The sequence below is a fragment of the Formica exsecta genome, unplaced genomic scaffold (assembly GCF_003651465.1).
Source record: "Formica exsecta isolate Colony F162 unplaced genomic scaffold, ASM365146v1 scaffold690, whole genome shotgun sequence".
NCBI classification, from domain to species: Eukaryota; Metazoa; Arthropoda; class Insecta; order Hymenoptera; family Formicidae; genus Formica; species Formica exsecta.
The window spans coordinates 177840-193667 of NW_021853456.1; the positions used below are offsets into that span (position 1 = coordinate 177840).

Below are 15828 nucleotides of genomic sequence, written 5' to 3' on the forward strand. Positions count from 1 at the left end.
TCTCTCTCTCTCTCTCTCTCTCTCTCTCTCTCTCTCTCTCTCTCTCTCTCTCTCTCTCTCTCTCTCTCTCTCTCTCTCTCTCTCTCTCTCTCTCTCTCTCTCTCTCTCTCTCTCTCTCTCTCTCTCTCTCTCTCTCTCTCTCTCTCTCTCTCTCTCTCTCTCTCTCTCTCTCTCTCTCTCTCTCTCTCTCTCTCTCTCTCTCTCTCTCTCTCTCTCTCTCTCTCTCTCTCTCTCTCTCTCTCTCTCTCTCTCTCTCTCTCTCTCTCTCTCTCTCTCTCTCTCTCTCTCTCTCTCTCTCTCTCTCTCTCTCTCTCTCTCTCTCTCTCTCTCTCTCTCTCTCTCTCTCTCTCTCTCTCTCTCTCTCTCTCTCTCTCTCTCTCTCTCTCTCTCTCTCTCTCTCTCTCTCTCTCTCTCTCTCTCTCTCTCTCTCTCTCTCTCTCTCTCTCTCTCTCTCTCTCTCTCTCTCTCTCTCTCTCTCTCTCTCTCTCTCTCTCTCTCTCTCTCTCTCTCTCTCTCTCTCTCTCTCTCTCTCTCTCTCTCTCTCTCTCTCTCTCTCTCTCTCTCTCTCTCTCTCTCTCTCTCTCTCTCTCTCTCTCTCTCTCTCTCTCTCTCTCTCTCTCTCTCTCTCTCTCTCTCTCTCTCTCTCTCTCTCTCTCTCTCTCTCTCTCTCTCTCTCTCTCTCTCTCTCTCTCTCTCTCTCTCTCTCTCTCTCTCTCTCTCTCTCTCTCTCTCTCTCTCTCTCTCTCTCTCTCTCTCTCTCTCTCTCTCTCTCTCTCTCTCTCTCTCTCTCTCTCTCTCTCTCTCTCTCTCTCTCTCTCTCTCTCTCTCTCTCTCTCTCTCTCTCTCTCTCTCTCTCTCTCTCTCTCTCTCTCTCTCTCTCTCTCTCTCTCTCTCTCTCTCTCTCTCTCCTTTCTCGTTCCCGCCGGGGCACCAAAGGTTTTACGATCGCGAGCCATTAATGTCTCGCGCTGCCCATAGCATGCACACGCGCGGACAGACAGTCGTAATAATGATAAAGATCCAGCTATGTGGCGGCGAACCAATCCCTCGTTGTGGAGAAGAGCAAAAGGTGAACATGAAAATGGCCAGTGGCTTTTGCAGATTGTGTCAGTCGGAGAAATACGCGTATTTTCTTCACCTTTGATTCTCTCTCAACTTTGTCTTGATCTAACATGAAAATCAATAATGTTTGCAGCTATCAATGCGGAAGAATCGAAAATATACGTATCGAGTGTATTTTTTGAGACTCTTTTCAAAGGAATAATTCCTCTATTCTTTCACTCATGCATATCAAATTATATCCCTGTCTAATTTTCAAAGATAAACTACTCATGAAATATTATCATATGCTAAATTATTCAAGAAATTAGCTCTTGTTTCAGTTCGTAACTAAACGCTCGTTGACGTTATCGGTCTAATATCAACACGGTTCTTGGATCGATAAAGTTTGAAGTCCTTGTTCGCGTGTAACTCGAATGTGCAATAATTCCGACGGATATCCCGTAGGATCTATCTTCGAAGGAGGACGAGAATGGGATTATCTCGAAACGCGAAAACGCTCTTCGGCATATCTTCGAGTGAGAGTTTGGGCGGACAGTACTTTAGGCATCGAGATATGTCGTACCCACGACGAAATATCGATTGCGCGGATCTGCACGTCTATAAGAGTTAATAGAAATCATTTAAATTTTTTTTGTACCCTCCCAATAGACTTGCAGACTTTATATCCTTTTATTTTTATTAGCAGAAAATTCATGTTATTGAATTGATTTTCTAAACTTAAATGGAGTAGAAAAATGTATTTTATTAGATTATAAAAATTACACGGGGATGTGGAGGAAAAATAAGATTTTTCTCGTTTCCGAAACTACATAGTAAAGAGATTACAAGATAAATTTTATTCGTTTATACACATTATTATCTGCGTGTAATCGCGACGCAATAAGTTAACGCACTTTGAACAAAGTTCTGTGATAAATCAATTCATGAATTATCATGATTTAAAAACCAAGATATCTCGACACTTTTTATGAGGATAATCTTTTTTTGAACGATCCTCGGGAAGCAATAAATCGTGAAACAAAACCGATTGCCGGCGTTGATTCGCCGTTCGTGCGAAAATAATCGGCGAAGAAGAGGCGCCTCGTCTCCGCGTTCTCGATAGGACGAGACAGGAACCTTCGATAATCTGCCAATGAAGCTATGGGCAAGAAATCCGACGCCACCTACGTGCACCGGCAGTTTTAGTGCGTACCGAACTCGAAGAGCTAGCTCCACTGCGATCTAATCCTATTTTCGTTAGATCCGTTAATGGTTAATGGGAGGCAAAGTGGTCAGCGACCGGAACAAGGGCTAAGTCCGTCTTAAATCCCGTAGGAGGAGAGAAACCCTTGTAGCCCTTAGCCAAGGACCGTAATCCGCATGGGATAACTATTGGCTGCGCTGTTGCTTCGCCGAGTCAAACTGTGCCGAGTGCGCGACAAAGTTTTAATTATTATTGACAATCCGGCATTCTGTGCATTCCGAGCGATAAGATACGCTTATATTATCGCGGAAACTCGAATAGTGATATGCTCGTTAATCCACAATTGGAGCGGTATGTTTTTGTATGAATGCATTTATACTAAATTTAATTAAGTTGATTATAATGACAAATCTGAATTTCGTTTATAACATTATTCGCGCGAAAGATCGTGAAGGCTATGAGATATCGTTGGCATCGGCAGACAATTAAAGTTCAGCGCATGGAATCTCCCGCGAAGGATTCATGCCCGGAGGACAGGACTAATTCGTCGAGTATATACTTAATCATTATTCGACTGTAATATGTGCAAGGGTAGAAACAACAATATTCTCGTTTCCAGCGGGTCGACGCCCCCGCGGGGTCCACGTCACGCAACGGATCTTCTCGTAGGCAAATAGTGCAACATTGGGATTAATGAGGATTAGGGTGCGAAATTTATGAAATTCGCGTTCGTCATGAGCTTTGAGCCCCTTTGAGAAATACGATCGAGACGCGAAATCGAGATTGCGCGTACAATTAAGATGCAAAGAGGAGAAAAGAGATGTTGTCGTGTAAACTTTGTACGAAAACTTTTCAAAGACTCTTATTTAGCGAAAGGGAGACGCAAGACCGTACCCGAGGATATCGCAATGCAAATAAGAGAATACCAGACGCGCGCGATCCCCGGGGCTGTAAATTACCGAAATAATCCGGCGGTTAATTCCTACCCGCGCTTTATTACTGCTCTTGATCCGTTAAAATTAAATTCATAAATACCCGCCAATCTCGCGCTGGTCTCGAGACCTTTTCCCTTTGAGCCCCTTTGAGAAATACGATCGAGACGCGAAATCGAGATTGCGCGTACAATTAAGATGCACGGGAGAAAAGAGATGTTGTCGTGTAAACTTTGTACGAAAACTTTTCAAAGACTCTTATTTAGCGAAAGGGAGACGCAAGACCGTACCCGAGGATATCGCAATGCAAATAAGAGAATACCAGACGCGCGCGATCCCCGGGGCTGTAAATTACCGAAATAATCCGGCGGTTAATTCCTACCCGCGCTTTATTACTGCTCTTGATCCGTTAAAATTAAATTCATAAATACCCGCCAATCTCGCGCTGGTCTCGAGACCTTTTCCCTCCCTATACAGTCCCGTCGCCTCGTCTCTTTCGTTCGTAAATATTTCGCGTCTCTCCGCGCGTCATTCACCCGTGGAAGGTCGTGCTTCGAAGGCGCTCAGCTAGACGCTCGTATACGAAGGAGAGTGAGTTGTATAACACGAAAACTACATTATACTATTCAAACGATTGCAGGCCGCGCCGGGCAAGTTGACATTGTTGTTTCTGAGGGTCGCCCGAGGGCCCTGCGAATATCTTAGCGTCGCGTACAGCTACGTATATGCGAGATATATATATACATATGTATATACACATTTGTGTGTGTGTGTATACGTGTGCATACACCGCGTCGTGGTACAAGCCCTCGGGGCTTGTGAACGCTACACCGCAGTCTCTCTCTCTCTCTCTCTCTCTCTCTCTCTCTCGTCTTCCTGCGACCGTATATACTAATCAATAACCATGAATCGCTCCGGTAACAGTGCCATGCACGTTCCGTTGCACCGTTATTGTTACTACGCGAGTGCTCGCGCCACCGTGAAAATTATTATCGCTAGCGATTCTAGGTCCGCTCGCGATATCGTCCGCCATCCGGCGAGAAACTCGTAAATCGTGACGAGCACGGCTCTAGGAAATCTGGCATCCGTCAGGTAGTACCATCAAATGATGGCGTATGAGAGAGGTGCGTATGAACGCGTATAAAAAATATACCGCACCTATATGCAACAGAAAAACAAAAAATTGTAATGTTTAGTCATGGAAAAATTCCGAAATGACATTATAATAATTTCACTAAAATGTTAATTGTTCTTTTTTAATCTGTACATATATCTACATCTTTGCATAATTTGGATGCACAAGAAGGATGATCCGGCATCAATTAGCATAGAAATATAATACTAATGTAAAGATATACGCCACGGTTCGTTCGCTGCATATATTTCTTCGTACGTCAGACTCGGAAACGAAATTGACCGACGGACAGTTCTCGTCATTAATTACCATCTATCTGTCGAGGTTAAAGCGGTCTCGCCCGCAGCGGTTGAAGAAGCGCGTACGATCCCAGAATTCTGTTTCGCAAGCGCGTCTGAATACGGCCGCTAAAATTAAAGATATAATTCTCGGTTTATGAGCCGGGTTCGCGATTAGGGCTCGTCTAATTGACATAAGAATGATAGAACGGGGGCCGGGCTTTTATAAGCGGCGCGGCGTCGGTATCATTTCCTTACGAGGAGGAAAGCGTAAAGCGCTTTTCACCACGGCTAATATTAATCCCTGCAATTTTAATGCTCACGACCCCGCAGCCAAATTTCAATAAGGTCGCTCCTCTCCCACGGGCGCGAGGAGCGCCGTGCCGAGCTCGCATAATTGATTTCCAGTTCTTTTTTTTTTTTTTCCATCGCGACAAACTTTTCCAGCCGCCCCCGCCCGCGAGATTCGTGCCCTGCTTTGCGCCACGAGAAGAAAGATCTGCGAAGAGATATTTCGCAGATGGCGTAGCGACTGTTTCTTAGGAAAGATTAAAATTCAGAGTATAATATAATCTCTCCGAACACTCTGAAGAATATATTCCTAGACAAGTTGTATTATACCGGTTAAAAAAGACAATCGTATTAAAACGTATCGTCAAAGAAACAGAGGCAATACTCTCGACAGGGACGTTTGTCGCTGCACAGATTTGAAAGGCGTTTTCGCGAGTGAGAGAAAGATAAGCGAGCGCGAGCGGGGTAATCGTTAAAGCATTTTGGAATCAAGTCGATCCGGAATAAGCCTCGGGGTGGATGCAAGGGCTGGTGTTTCGTCGACGACGATCTCTAATAAAGTTCAATTATCCCCGGAAACGTTTGAGATAGAGCGACGGCGGAGGCAAGGGAGAGCGGGGGGCGCGGGGGGCAACAGAATGTAGAAGATACGGGAAAGGGGGTAGGGGGATGGGAGCCAGGGTGCCAGGGCCGTCGAGAGAAAGAGAAACCGGGAGATGATAATCTAAACGATCGCAAAGTGGGCTGCAGAAACGCGCCGGCGTATATACCACGGGCTCCGGCGCGAACTTCCTATTCTGGTTAGCATTCAAATTGAATCTTCGTGGCGGCCGGTCGTGAAGAGTTACCGCCGTTAATGGACCTCGCAAACGCTCTCAAATTGCTGGCAGACTGCTGAGACGACGCGGCCCTACCCTAATCTACCGGCTTGATTCTCCGTCAGGTCTCTCTCTCTCTCTCTGTCTTTCCCGTCTCGCTCCGGCTTGAACGTATGTCGCGAAACTTTTTGGATTCACGACGAGAGCCCGGGTCGGAAAATAATTGCTGCTAATGCGACGGTATGTATGGCGTATGTATGTATATCGGCCTGCGAAAGAGTCTTTTAAAAGCTTGCGAAATGTGATAAGCGGATTAAAACGTTGTTTCGAATTTTATTAAACTTCCTCGATGAGATATGAAAACGTCACGCGTGAGAAATGGAGATAGATGGATATTAAGCACGTTATTTCCTTGAAAGTCTCTTCCCTTGTAATTGTCATTTTCAGTATGTCCAATTTTATTCCCTCGATTCTAATTTATAATAATCTCCTGTGAATGGCACAACGAAAAATTATTTGGATCGTCCGATCGGTTGCGAGATGACGTACATTACGAGTTACGTGGCTCATTACCCACCAATGTAATTCGAAAAACGAGCGAGCCAAAGGTAAAAGAGAGAGAAATAGAGAGAAGGGCGCTCCATCGCGCGCAAAGAAGCAGCCCCTTTTGCCGCGTTACTTTTCTTTCGTTAAAACGAATTAGCTTGCTTGATTTAAAGCCCGGAAACGTTTTATCATGTTACCGTCTGAAAAGTGATTTCGCGCACCCTCCAGCACTAAGAAGTACATATAATTTTTCCGCGAGGCTCCGCACTTTGAGACGTCGCTCATATACATTCACGTACTCTCTAATTTTCTCATTTATATGATTACTCTTACATCTCAATGCGTCAGTTTCCCCGCATGAATGACTGAACATTGGTCACCATGTTGCCCTGTGGTAGCGCACAGATTTCTTAGTGCCGTTCGACGAGTTTCTGGACTCGTCCTAACGACCCTCTAGCAGAGATTCGAAATGGCTAATTTAGCGCGGTGGCTCCCACGGGAACAGGGGAGTTCTGCAAGTCGATGACAGAGAGGAAAGCGGGGCGGGGGGGACGCGAAGTAGTAGTACGCGAAACATGGACTAAGTGGGTGGAGGTTGAAGAAGCAGGGGGAGGCGGGATGGAGAGACGGGATCTCCATGTCTTAATATAATTCTATTAGAGGTAACTATGCGAGCTCTGGTCTGCCCATCGACATTGGATTTAATCACGAACTCAGCCAACCGTGCGATATCCTCCAGCAGCACCTCTCGGACGATGGTAGAAGAGTGAGGAGAGAGAGAGAGAGAGAGAGAGAGAGAGAGAGAGAAAAGAGAAATGGGTAGAGGACACTCTTATTGTCAAACTAACCGCTGGCTATAGTTGATCTTGAAATCCTTCGCGTTTCTAAAATTTACGGCCGGAGACTCAGTATCCTTGACAAAGTCTCGAGTAGATGAGACCATTCCTAGTAATTATTCATGGAGGGTAGAGACACTCGGTCGTCTTAAGCATTCTCGCGCAAACTAGGTAACCGAGTAATTAAAACTAACGATAGAGGGAGAGCGAGGAGTCGAATTGAATGAAAGGTCGCCCTCTTCTCGTAAGGCGGAGTGCGTGAAAACGTTTAAATAAATTTCCATTATCTTGCGTGTGTTACAGCCGAGCTGAAAATGGACGTTCTACGGGAGCGGGAGGTCAAGGACAGCCTGGAGCGGCAGTTACAAGACGAGCAGAAGGTGCGAGGTGAGTACAGGAGTCAATTTTACTTCGTCGAAATCGCGAGAGGTGTGCCCTTACGAAGTTGCACCGAATCGGGATTGCCGGTTTACCGAGTTTACCGAGATGCCACCTAACCATCCGCCTCTCTCGCATTTACAGCTTTGAGAAAATTGACTTGGCCGCAACACACATACACATACATTAATGGGCAGGCCGTGCGCGCGATTCGCGACACACGGTAATCCCATCGGACGCGCATCGAGCGCCTCGAGCGGGTTTTCGAAGCGAGGCTTATATACTCGCCGATAAATCAAAAAGCCGTAGAGAGCCCGCACTCTGCGCTTTAAAGTTTCAGCTTGCGTCCGTCCGTCAATTCTGCGTTTATCGTATTATTCTACGTTGGCGGTCTTCGACTTAAACCCCGTAACTCTCCTTAACGTTCCCTCAGATTCGCCTTCGACTCGGCGTCTTTTGGCCTAATGGAAGGAAAGCGAGATCGGACCAAAGACCGCGATCGCCTAATCGAGCTCGTATCAAATGTCAAACTGAAACAGAATAGTTACCGCTGCGTAGTCCATTTCCCTTTAATCAGTCATTCGATCCTACGACTTATGGCTACGATTCTTGATCCTTTTCTCGAAATATTATTTAGTAGGATTCTCTCGACATAATTCTTGGTTTACATATATAATTTTGGATTATCATGTTTCCAAATATGAGAATTTTGTGAATTTTATTCAAAAACCGATCGTGTCGTGGCGTGAAATAAAATATCGAAAACGGACAAATAAAAAGGATGTAAAAGGACTCTCGCGATTTAATGCTTTATCTGTAAAATTTCCCAACTAAATTCGAATTCACGTAAATCGCAAGTTGACGAGTTGACAGAAGAGAATGCATACCGTATTATGAAATTACTGTCGCTTTAATCGAAAATTTCAGTCACTCGTTTTATTTATATTTATTATAGTTTTTCACGAACGCGCATTAAATACGCAGATTTTCAATTCGCCTTCATGAACGCGAACGTCCGCGCCGGGGATCAGAACTGGATCTTTGGTTCCCGCTCGCAGATATAATATCGCGGATTTTCGAGGCTCGACAATGTCGACGTCTCGTCTGACGTGACAACAATGCGAGACTCGATAAATATGTAAAAGTCGGGAAGAACGCTCACGCCATATTCGTGGCTTTACGAAACGCGCCATGCTATTCTATTCAAGAATAATGAATGAAATGGTCTCTCGGTAAAAACTGGCGTAACCACGCCTCAGAAAAAAAATGCAATTAAAATATTGCTCGCAGCGCGAGATGTGCGTGATAATAAATTCAATAGTCACGAGAATATGTCGTAAATTAAAATATTCGATTATGCAGCAATTCTTCGATATTGTTGTTTAAAATGAATCGCACAAAGTTGGAATTTTCGATAAACACGAGACGAACGTATAGACGCGAATGAGTTTCGGTCGATTCTCAGGAAAAACGACTCGGCGAGGCCAGGCCCTCGCGGTAACACGAGCCTGTGACAACAGCAGTCCATTAGTCAACCAGCTCGGTGTCAATACATGAATATGACAGCCAGTCTCACGGAATATCCTATCCATCCTCTTTCTCTCTCTCTCTCTCTCTCTCTCTCTCTCTCTCTCTCTCTTTCTCTCCCTCATCTTCTTTCCCCTATTGCTTCGTCCTTCCGACCGTAACGTCAAGCGAAACCATTACTCGCCCTATGATATCGCAAATATAGTAAATAGTCTGCCCGCATTGTGCGCCCTATCGATAACTTTATCCGTGCGAGCGATGTATGCGTTCTCAGCGCATGTTTCGCACGCGTACGACATTACGTTATCACTTAAACGGCGATGTTGAGATCCCGTGTGTGTCGTCATTGATTTATATTTTTAGAATACTTTTAGTATATATAGATGAAATTCTCAAAATGGTTAAAGTATTATTTTCTACTTACATCTCTCCGTATTTACATGGCTGATGATGAATATATCATCAAAGGTAATGTATCAATTCCACATCGGAAATACCGAGCGGAGTGTTAGAACAGGAATTTCCTCGTAAAAAATAATAGTTCGTTAAGAAGCCCCCGGTGTAATTTCGTCTCTGTTGAGGGCGGATCTCGTGGCGGTCGCGAGAAGACGTAAGGCGATACATAATTTCGTGCGTAGCTGCTCGCGCGGCTCGCAGGATTCTAAGATGATTGATGACCGGCCAGTCCCACGGATATTTACGCAGGCACTTCGTAAGACTTCCTCCTCTCATTCGACTAATGACCGCCTTGTAAGAGATACCGTGTCAACCTTTACCGTCCGCCGCGTCGGCCGACGACGACGACGACGGCGACGACGACGACCTCGGGGCGCTTTAACGAGGGCGTATCCGTCGGCAGTTTTTCCGATCGAGTACTCCGCGTTACACACCCCTTTTTCCCCCGCGAAACGACGCACACGTGCGCGAAGCTTCTCTGCCAAGCCATCCGGCCAGGAGTTTAAAATACCAGGGAAACAGCCCACGCGCGCGCATTCGCTCAAATCGATTTTTTGTCAGGTAAACTCTGAGTAATAATAATAATAAAAACATTTAACGAGTTGAAAAATACGCGCAGCAAAGTGTAACGCTAATTAAGAATTCAATATCGATTCGGAAAGGAATTTGTCGTTCCCCGGGGATGAATGTCTCGTCAATTACGTCTTCTCGTTACACGATACCATTACGAGAGACGCGAGTGTCAACGACGTCGACGGAGACTCGCTTTATGCGTGATTCTACGGGCAATTTGTGCTCACGGAATCGAAATCGTACGCGATACGACGACGGCGTGTCGAGGGGGAAGCAACGTTATTAGCCCGTTTAAAGCCCCGCTTGGCATTTCGGTAAAGGTTGAAATCTTCGACCTCCTGCCGGGTGGATGGGTGGGTGAGTTCGTATTATCTTAGCAGGGGCGAGAAATCCGGCTTCCTTTGCCTCGGTGGTATCATGACGGCAGGGGAAGTTGTCAGACTTGAATGCGCGACTTTGTTGAAACGGTGAACAATGAGATGACCTTTTGCAGCTGGCGAATACGCAGCTCGTAATTCTGGTCACAATATATGAAAGATCAACAACCTCTGTGCTGGAATTCGGATTTGATTGTTCGTGAACAATCCTCCGATAGTAATTGGAAAATCCGTGATCACGAATCGCATTTTGATTTCCGATTATCTAATGAAGCCTGATTCATGACAGAAACGCGACTACTCTCATTTCGTTTATTTTTGCCATAAACGTCAAACGATTATAAAACGCAGGAATGGCGTCATTGTTTTATGTTTGTTTTTTTCTATAAATCGTATGAGGAAGAACCAGTATCAATGCTTACGAAGCTCGTTTCCCACGTTTTTTCCAACGCCTACGCAAACGCGGAAGATCGCATTTAGACTTTGCGTTTGAATCATTATGAAATCGAGCTTTGGGCAAGTGTATGCGACTGGTACTTACCCGTCTGCGCTAATATTAATATTAGTATCGAAACGTTACGCGCGAAGGATGAAAGAATAACAAACACGACGTAAAGAAACGCGCGACGGCTTCTGGATTCGATCCTCTGGCGGATATTCTGGCCGGGTACGTCCCGTCGTATCGTAACCTCGGATGAACGAACGACATTTTTGCGCAAAAGCAAAAAGCTTCCGACACGCGTAAACCTTTGGAACCGCGGAAGCCTGGGAACCGACAGCCGCCTTTACCGCCGGTTTACACGGAGCTGCGGCCTCCCTGTAATTAGCCGAGTCGTTTGTCGCGAGACCCGCCGAGAGGAACACCCCTTTCAAGCCTTTTCACACCCCCTCGTACCTACCTCGTGGGCGACTCTCGTGGCAATCTATGAAAAGTGCGTTGTTAAGTACCTTAAGTTGTGCCGTTGAGCAAAAAAGAAGCTCCACGTGACAGTTATTCGATCAATCATGTCCCGATATTAAGTCGCGCTTACCGGTTTCGTCATCTTTGCGATTAAATAAGAAGCAATTTTTTTTCTTATAGAAAAAGTCGTGAAGAAATTATTACGGATAAATGTAACGTCGCGTATTATTCTGATGGAACGATCTTTAGATGGAGATATCTTTACAGTATAATATATCTTCGATACGCAACGAGATAGTTATCTCCAATGACAAACATTACGCTCAATCGTATCCGGTTACGGTTATGGGACACGCTCGATCGAACGAGCGCGTCGCGTCGCTCTAATGCGGAATTAATCTCTCCGGTGAAAAAAAAGAAGTAACTGTAACGACCTGCCGACGCGTTATCTCCCGCGTCGTACGGGCGACAAACGGAATTGAAACTGCACAATCAACTCGCCGAGATTTATATACGACTCTCCCCTCGAATTAGCCGGGCCGTAATGCTGGGATCGGGTGTCGGTGTAATTGGGACCCGAGGGACTTTCCCGCGCTTCAACCCCTGCTCGGCCGCGCCGCCCACGCGGCAACGTCGTCCCCCGGAGCTGTGTCTCTCGATGCCTCTCTCGTTCGTTCACCGGATCGTTCCTGGCGACGAACGAAGTCCCGCGATCGGCAACGTCGCGACGAAGAGAACGACTAAGAATGATTTCACGCTAGCGTGGCGACGACTGCGAAATATCGAGGGGATGAGGACCGTGAAAAGTAGGTCGGCGCACGGTCGATTGGCTTGTCGCAAATAAAATTACGAGAATGCCGGGTCGACGGCATCGCCGTGTCGGGATGATTCGGCGTATTATTATCGAACTAATCGTTTCTTCTCGGAAGAAGAATTTGCAAAGATATCCTAAACGATGTGCCTTAATAAAAAAAAATCATATCGACGATATTAACACAGACGCGTTTCTGTTCTTCTCTTTATTCTGCCACGAGTCGAAGGCTAATTCTCAGAAGAATCGACGACGATGACAATGTTGACGTGACAACGACGCCCTCGTGCGTAACGGCAGCTGATTCGCTTTGAAGTGTACGTTTATAGCGATCGACGGAACCCTCTTCGATGTTGTAGCTACGTAAAACCAGAGTGGAGGACGCAACATTGCTCACCCCCGTCAGTTGATGTGCACGTATGATGTGCACGTACGTACGCACACAAATTCACACACGCGGAAACGTGCCGATGACCATCACCCTTCTGCGCGCATACGAAGGAACGCCTCATCTTTCTCACCGCGAGTATTCTGATTCATTGAATCCTCGCCGAGCGCGATGTCGATCCTGTTCACTGCGCATTGAGCGAAGTCACCGCAGTGGACAAACATTAGGAGACTCGCGCGGGTGGTGCGCTCATACCGGAAGTTGGAGGGTATTAGCCCGTCGAGTGGAACGAGAACGCGCGTTGCTATTGCCGGCAAAATGAGAGCGTGGAATATGTCGAGCGAGGCGAAACGGACGACGAGGCCCCGCCGCTCGAAAAAGGTCGAACTTTCGAACGGCGACGACGGTACCAAAAATAACGACGACGACGAGATGGTGCTCGTCGTGCCCCGTTCGTTCCCGAATGCCCCGCGCGGCCGTTTTTGTCGCATAATTCTCTGTGTACTCCCGTTTCAAATAATGACACGGCAAGAGCGTATCTAATGCACTGTGACAAAGAATTCAAAGAGAGCGCAGAGGAAAGGTTTCACCCCGATCCGTCGTTGACGACGGAACAGAGAGGGGGGAGGGGAGGGGAGATGTGCGAGGGGAGGAAAGCAGCGAAAGAGAACGCGCGCGAGGTGAGAGAGGCGCACAGAGAGAGAGAGAGAGAGAGAGAGAGAGAGAGAGAGAGAGAAAGAGAGAGGGGGGGAAAGAGAAAGACCGGGCAAAGGGTTCGACCGCGCTCATCGGCTTACCCCCTTTGTGGCAGTTTAGCGTTTCATGTCGTATTCCGACTCATTGGAAATTGAGGAATACAGAAGAGGCGCAAAAGGGAAACGGCTTTGAGATAAAAAGAACGTTGGACGGCGACGGTGCGCCAGCCAGCAGCGAGTGCTGTATAACGCTACCCCGCGAAAATAAACCCTTCCCTCGCCTCCTGCTCGCTAACCCACCCCCATCGACAACGTGAGGCAGGAACCAGGCGCGGGGATTACGTGGCTACGTCAAAGGTGTCGCCGGTGCTGGACCACCTCCGCGTTCATCTCGCAAATTCAACGATGCGATCATCGGAAAGTTCAGAATCTAGAAAAGAGGGGAGACCTTTTTCTCTAGAACACCAATTTGTCAATCGAACGTGCTTACTTTGAGAGACGAAACTTCAATTTGGCCACGTTATAGATTCCAGAATCGGATTCTTGAAGCGGTATTTCGGACAGCTATTCGAGCGATCCATGTTCGTCTTGCCAATCAAGGTGACCAAGCTCGTGCCTCGGTCTTCCCTCGCAGAACTCAGCGAGGTTACCGTGTGTCCCAGGACCACCGAGCTGCACCGGAGTCGAGGAGTTGATGGTAACAGCTACGTCCGCTAAGCGGAGAGAGAGAGAGAGGGGTTGGTAGGTGCCGCGGTCACTTTGTGAACTAACCTGGCTTTGCCCGCTGTTTAATTAAGTCTCGCCTAGACTACTCGCCCTCTCCGTACCCCTGCCCGTTCCCGTCCTCCGACACACCGGTAGGAATACTCCTCCCCTCCCCCCTCCCCCTTGAATTCGCTCTCACGACCCTCCGTCCGACCAGCCACGACACTCGCTTTGCCCGGCCACGACCTCGTGAATATGACACTGGTCTCTCGGACACGCAAGAGAGGGAGAGAGAAGGAGAAAGAGAAAAAATTAAATCGCACCCACTGTTACGACGCGACCAAAGGGTAACCGAAACCGCCCTTCCGTCGTCTTTCTTTCGGTCCTTGTCTCGCGCGGGCAAAGCAGGGAAAGCCGGGAAAGGGTGCCGAGATCCGTTAATAACTACGAATCCGAGAGATGAAAGCGACTGTCGAGTGTCGTAACTGACACACAAGGAGGAATAATGAAATTTCGTTTCACGGAAAAGTGCAACCAAATTGATTATTTCTTCTTTCGAGAACGCGACATAATCCAAGATTCCACCGTAAAAAAATTATATCACGTTTCAATCTATCGTATAAAACCACAACGTATGGAAATCCAACGAGGAGGAGCTATATACATAGATCTCTCTCCTTTCGCGGCGCGCATTTTTTTTCCCCTCCGTGCTTAGCTCCCCGGCCCTCCTTCGGCGCCCGGAGGCACGCGCGTATGAATTCGCTCGCGCGTAACAGTGAGCTTCCGTAATATAATTGTTAATGCGCTGATGGACCTCGGGCGGCGTTTATACATTGCGCACGCCGATGCGATGCGGCGCGCTGGACGCGTCGTCGTCATGGGTGCCAGCCCTCCTTACCGTAAAAATAGACGCACAGCATCAGCATCAGCAGCTGCCGCTGCGGCAACAGCAGCAGCAGCAGCAGCAGCAGCCATTACGGCAAGCCTCGCTCGCCACCTCGCATTACGGATGATCACTGATCGCGAAGCGGAGAGAACGCTCTTTAAAGAAGTACACGCGACGAGCTCGTCTCTTCCCGCGCGCGCGCGCGCGCGACACACAAAGGGGTTTGCTCGCGAAGAGGAATCGTTATCCAACGGTATTTGCGTCAGACTTTTTCCTCTTTCACCCTGGGATATCTTCGCGCTGTACTAAAGATAACGCGCCGATAGCGCGACAATCACGCGTACATACGTGCGGATCAGAAATACACGCCGGCAAAGGGGCACCGTTTTCACGCGGCAGCGAACCGCGACCCCCCTCCCTCTATTCTCCTTGCTTCAGCAGTTCATTTCGATACATGCGCAGCTGATCATAGCTACAATGGAAAAATAATTATTGGAGAAATATAATATAATATTAATCCACTTATTTATTTTTTCTCTTTCAAAACGAGTCGGTGAACTTATCTCATAATTCGCCTCTTCAGCGTCACGGTATTTCATAGAAGGGAAATTAAGTTCGGTGAATTCTGAGTGCGCTTCCGAACATGAGCCGGGGCCGATGATACTTGGACGGTTGCGAGGGCGAGGCTGACACGCCGGAGGGATGAATTTCTCGGTTACCTGGGCAAGTGTGCGCGATGCGTAATATTCCCGGCAGGCGGACGGGAAAAATATATACCCCGCGTGCGCGAGACGATGAAAGAAAGGAACAAAACGCGAGAGCTTATTTACGCGAGCGAGCGCACACGAGCGCTCCGCCGGGAAATAGGCGGTGGCTCCGGCTTTTCTCGCGGATTTGTGTATACGTATGCGAGGCTCGTATAGCACTCGTACACACGTAGATATATAATGTATATATATATATATATATGTATATGTATATATATACGGTCAAGCATAAAGTTTAATTTGTATATTTAACACTCTAAGCGATTTCTTGAACATCAGTATC

The 15828-nt window shown here is 47.2% G+C and overlaps 1 protein-coding gene across 6 annotated transcripts in view; it reads left to right on the forward strand.

Moving 5' to 3' along the window:
* The window catches only part of LOC115243135 (dachshund homolog 2), a 198405-nt gene that overhangs the window by 146966 nt on the left and 35611 nt on the right, over positions 1-15828 (forward strand). For all 6 annotated transcript variants that reach the window (XM_029819883.1, XM_029819878.1, XM_029819879.1 and 3 more), the window contains one exon: positions 7385-7468. In XM_029819883.1, the coding sequence (XP_029675743.1) occupies positions 7385-7468 (84 nt within the window). The remainder of the gene's footprint in view (positions 1-7384; positions 7469-15828) is intronic.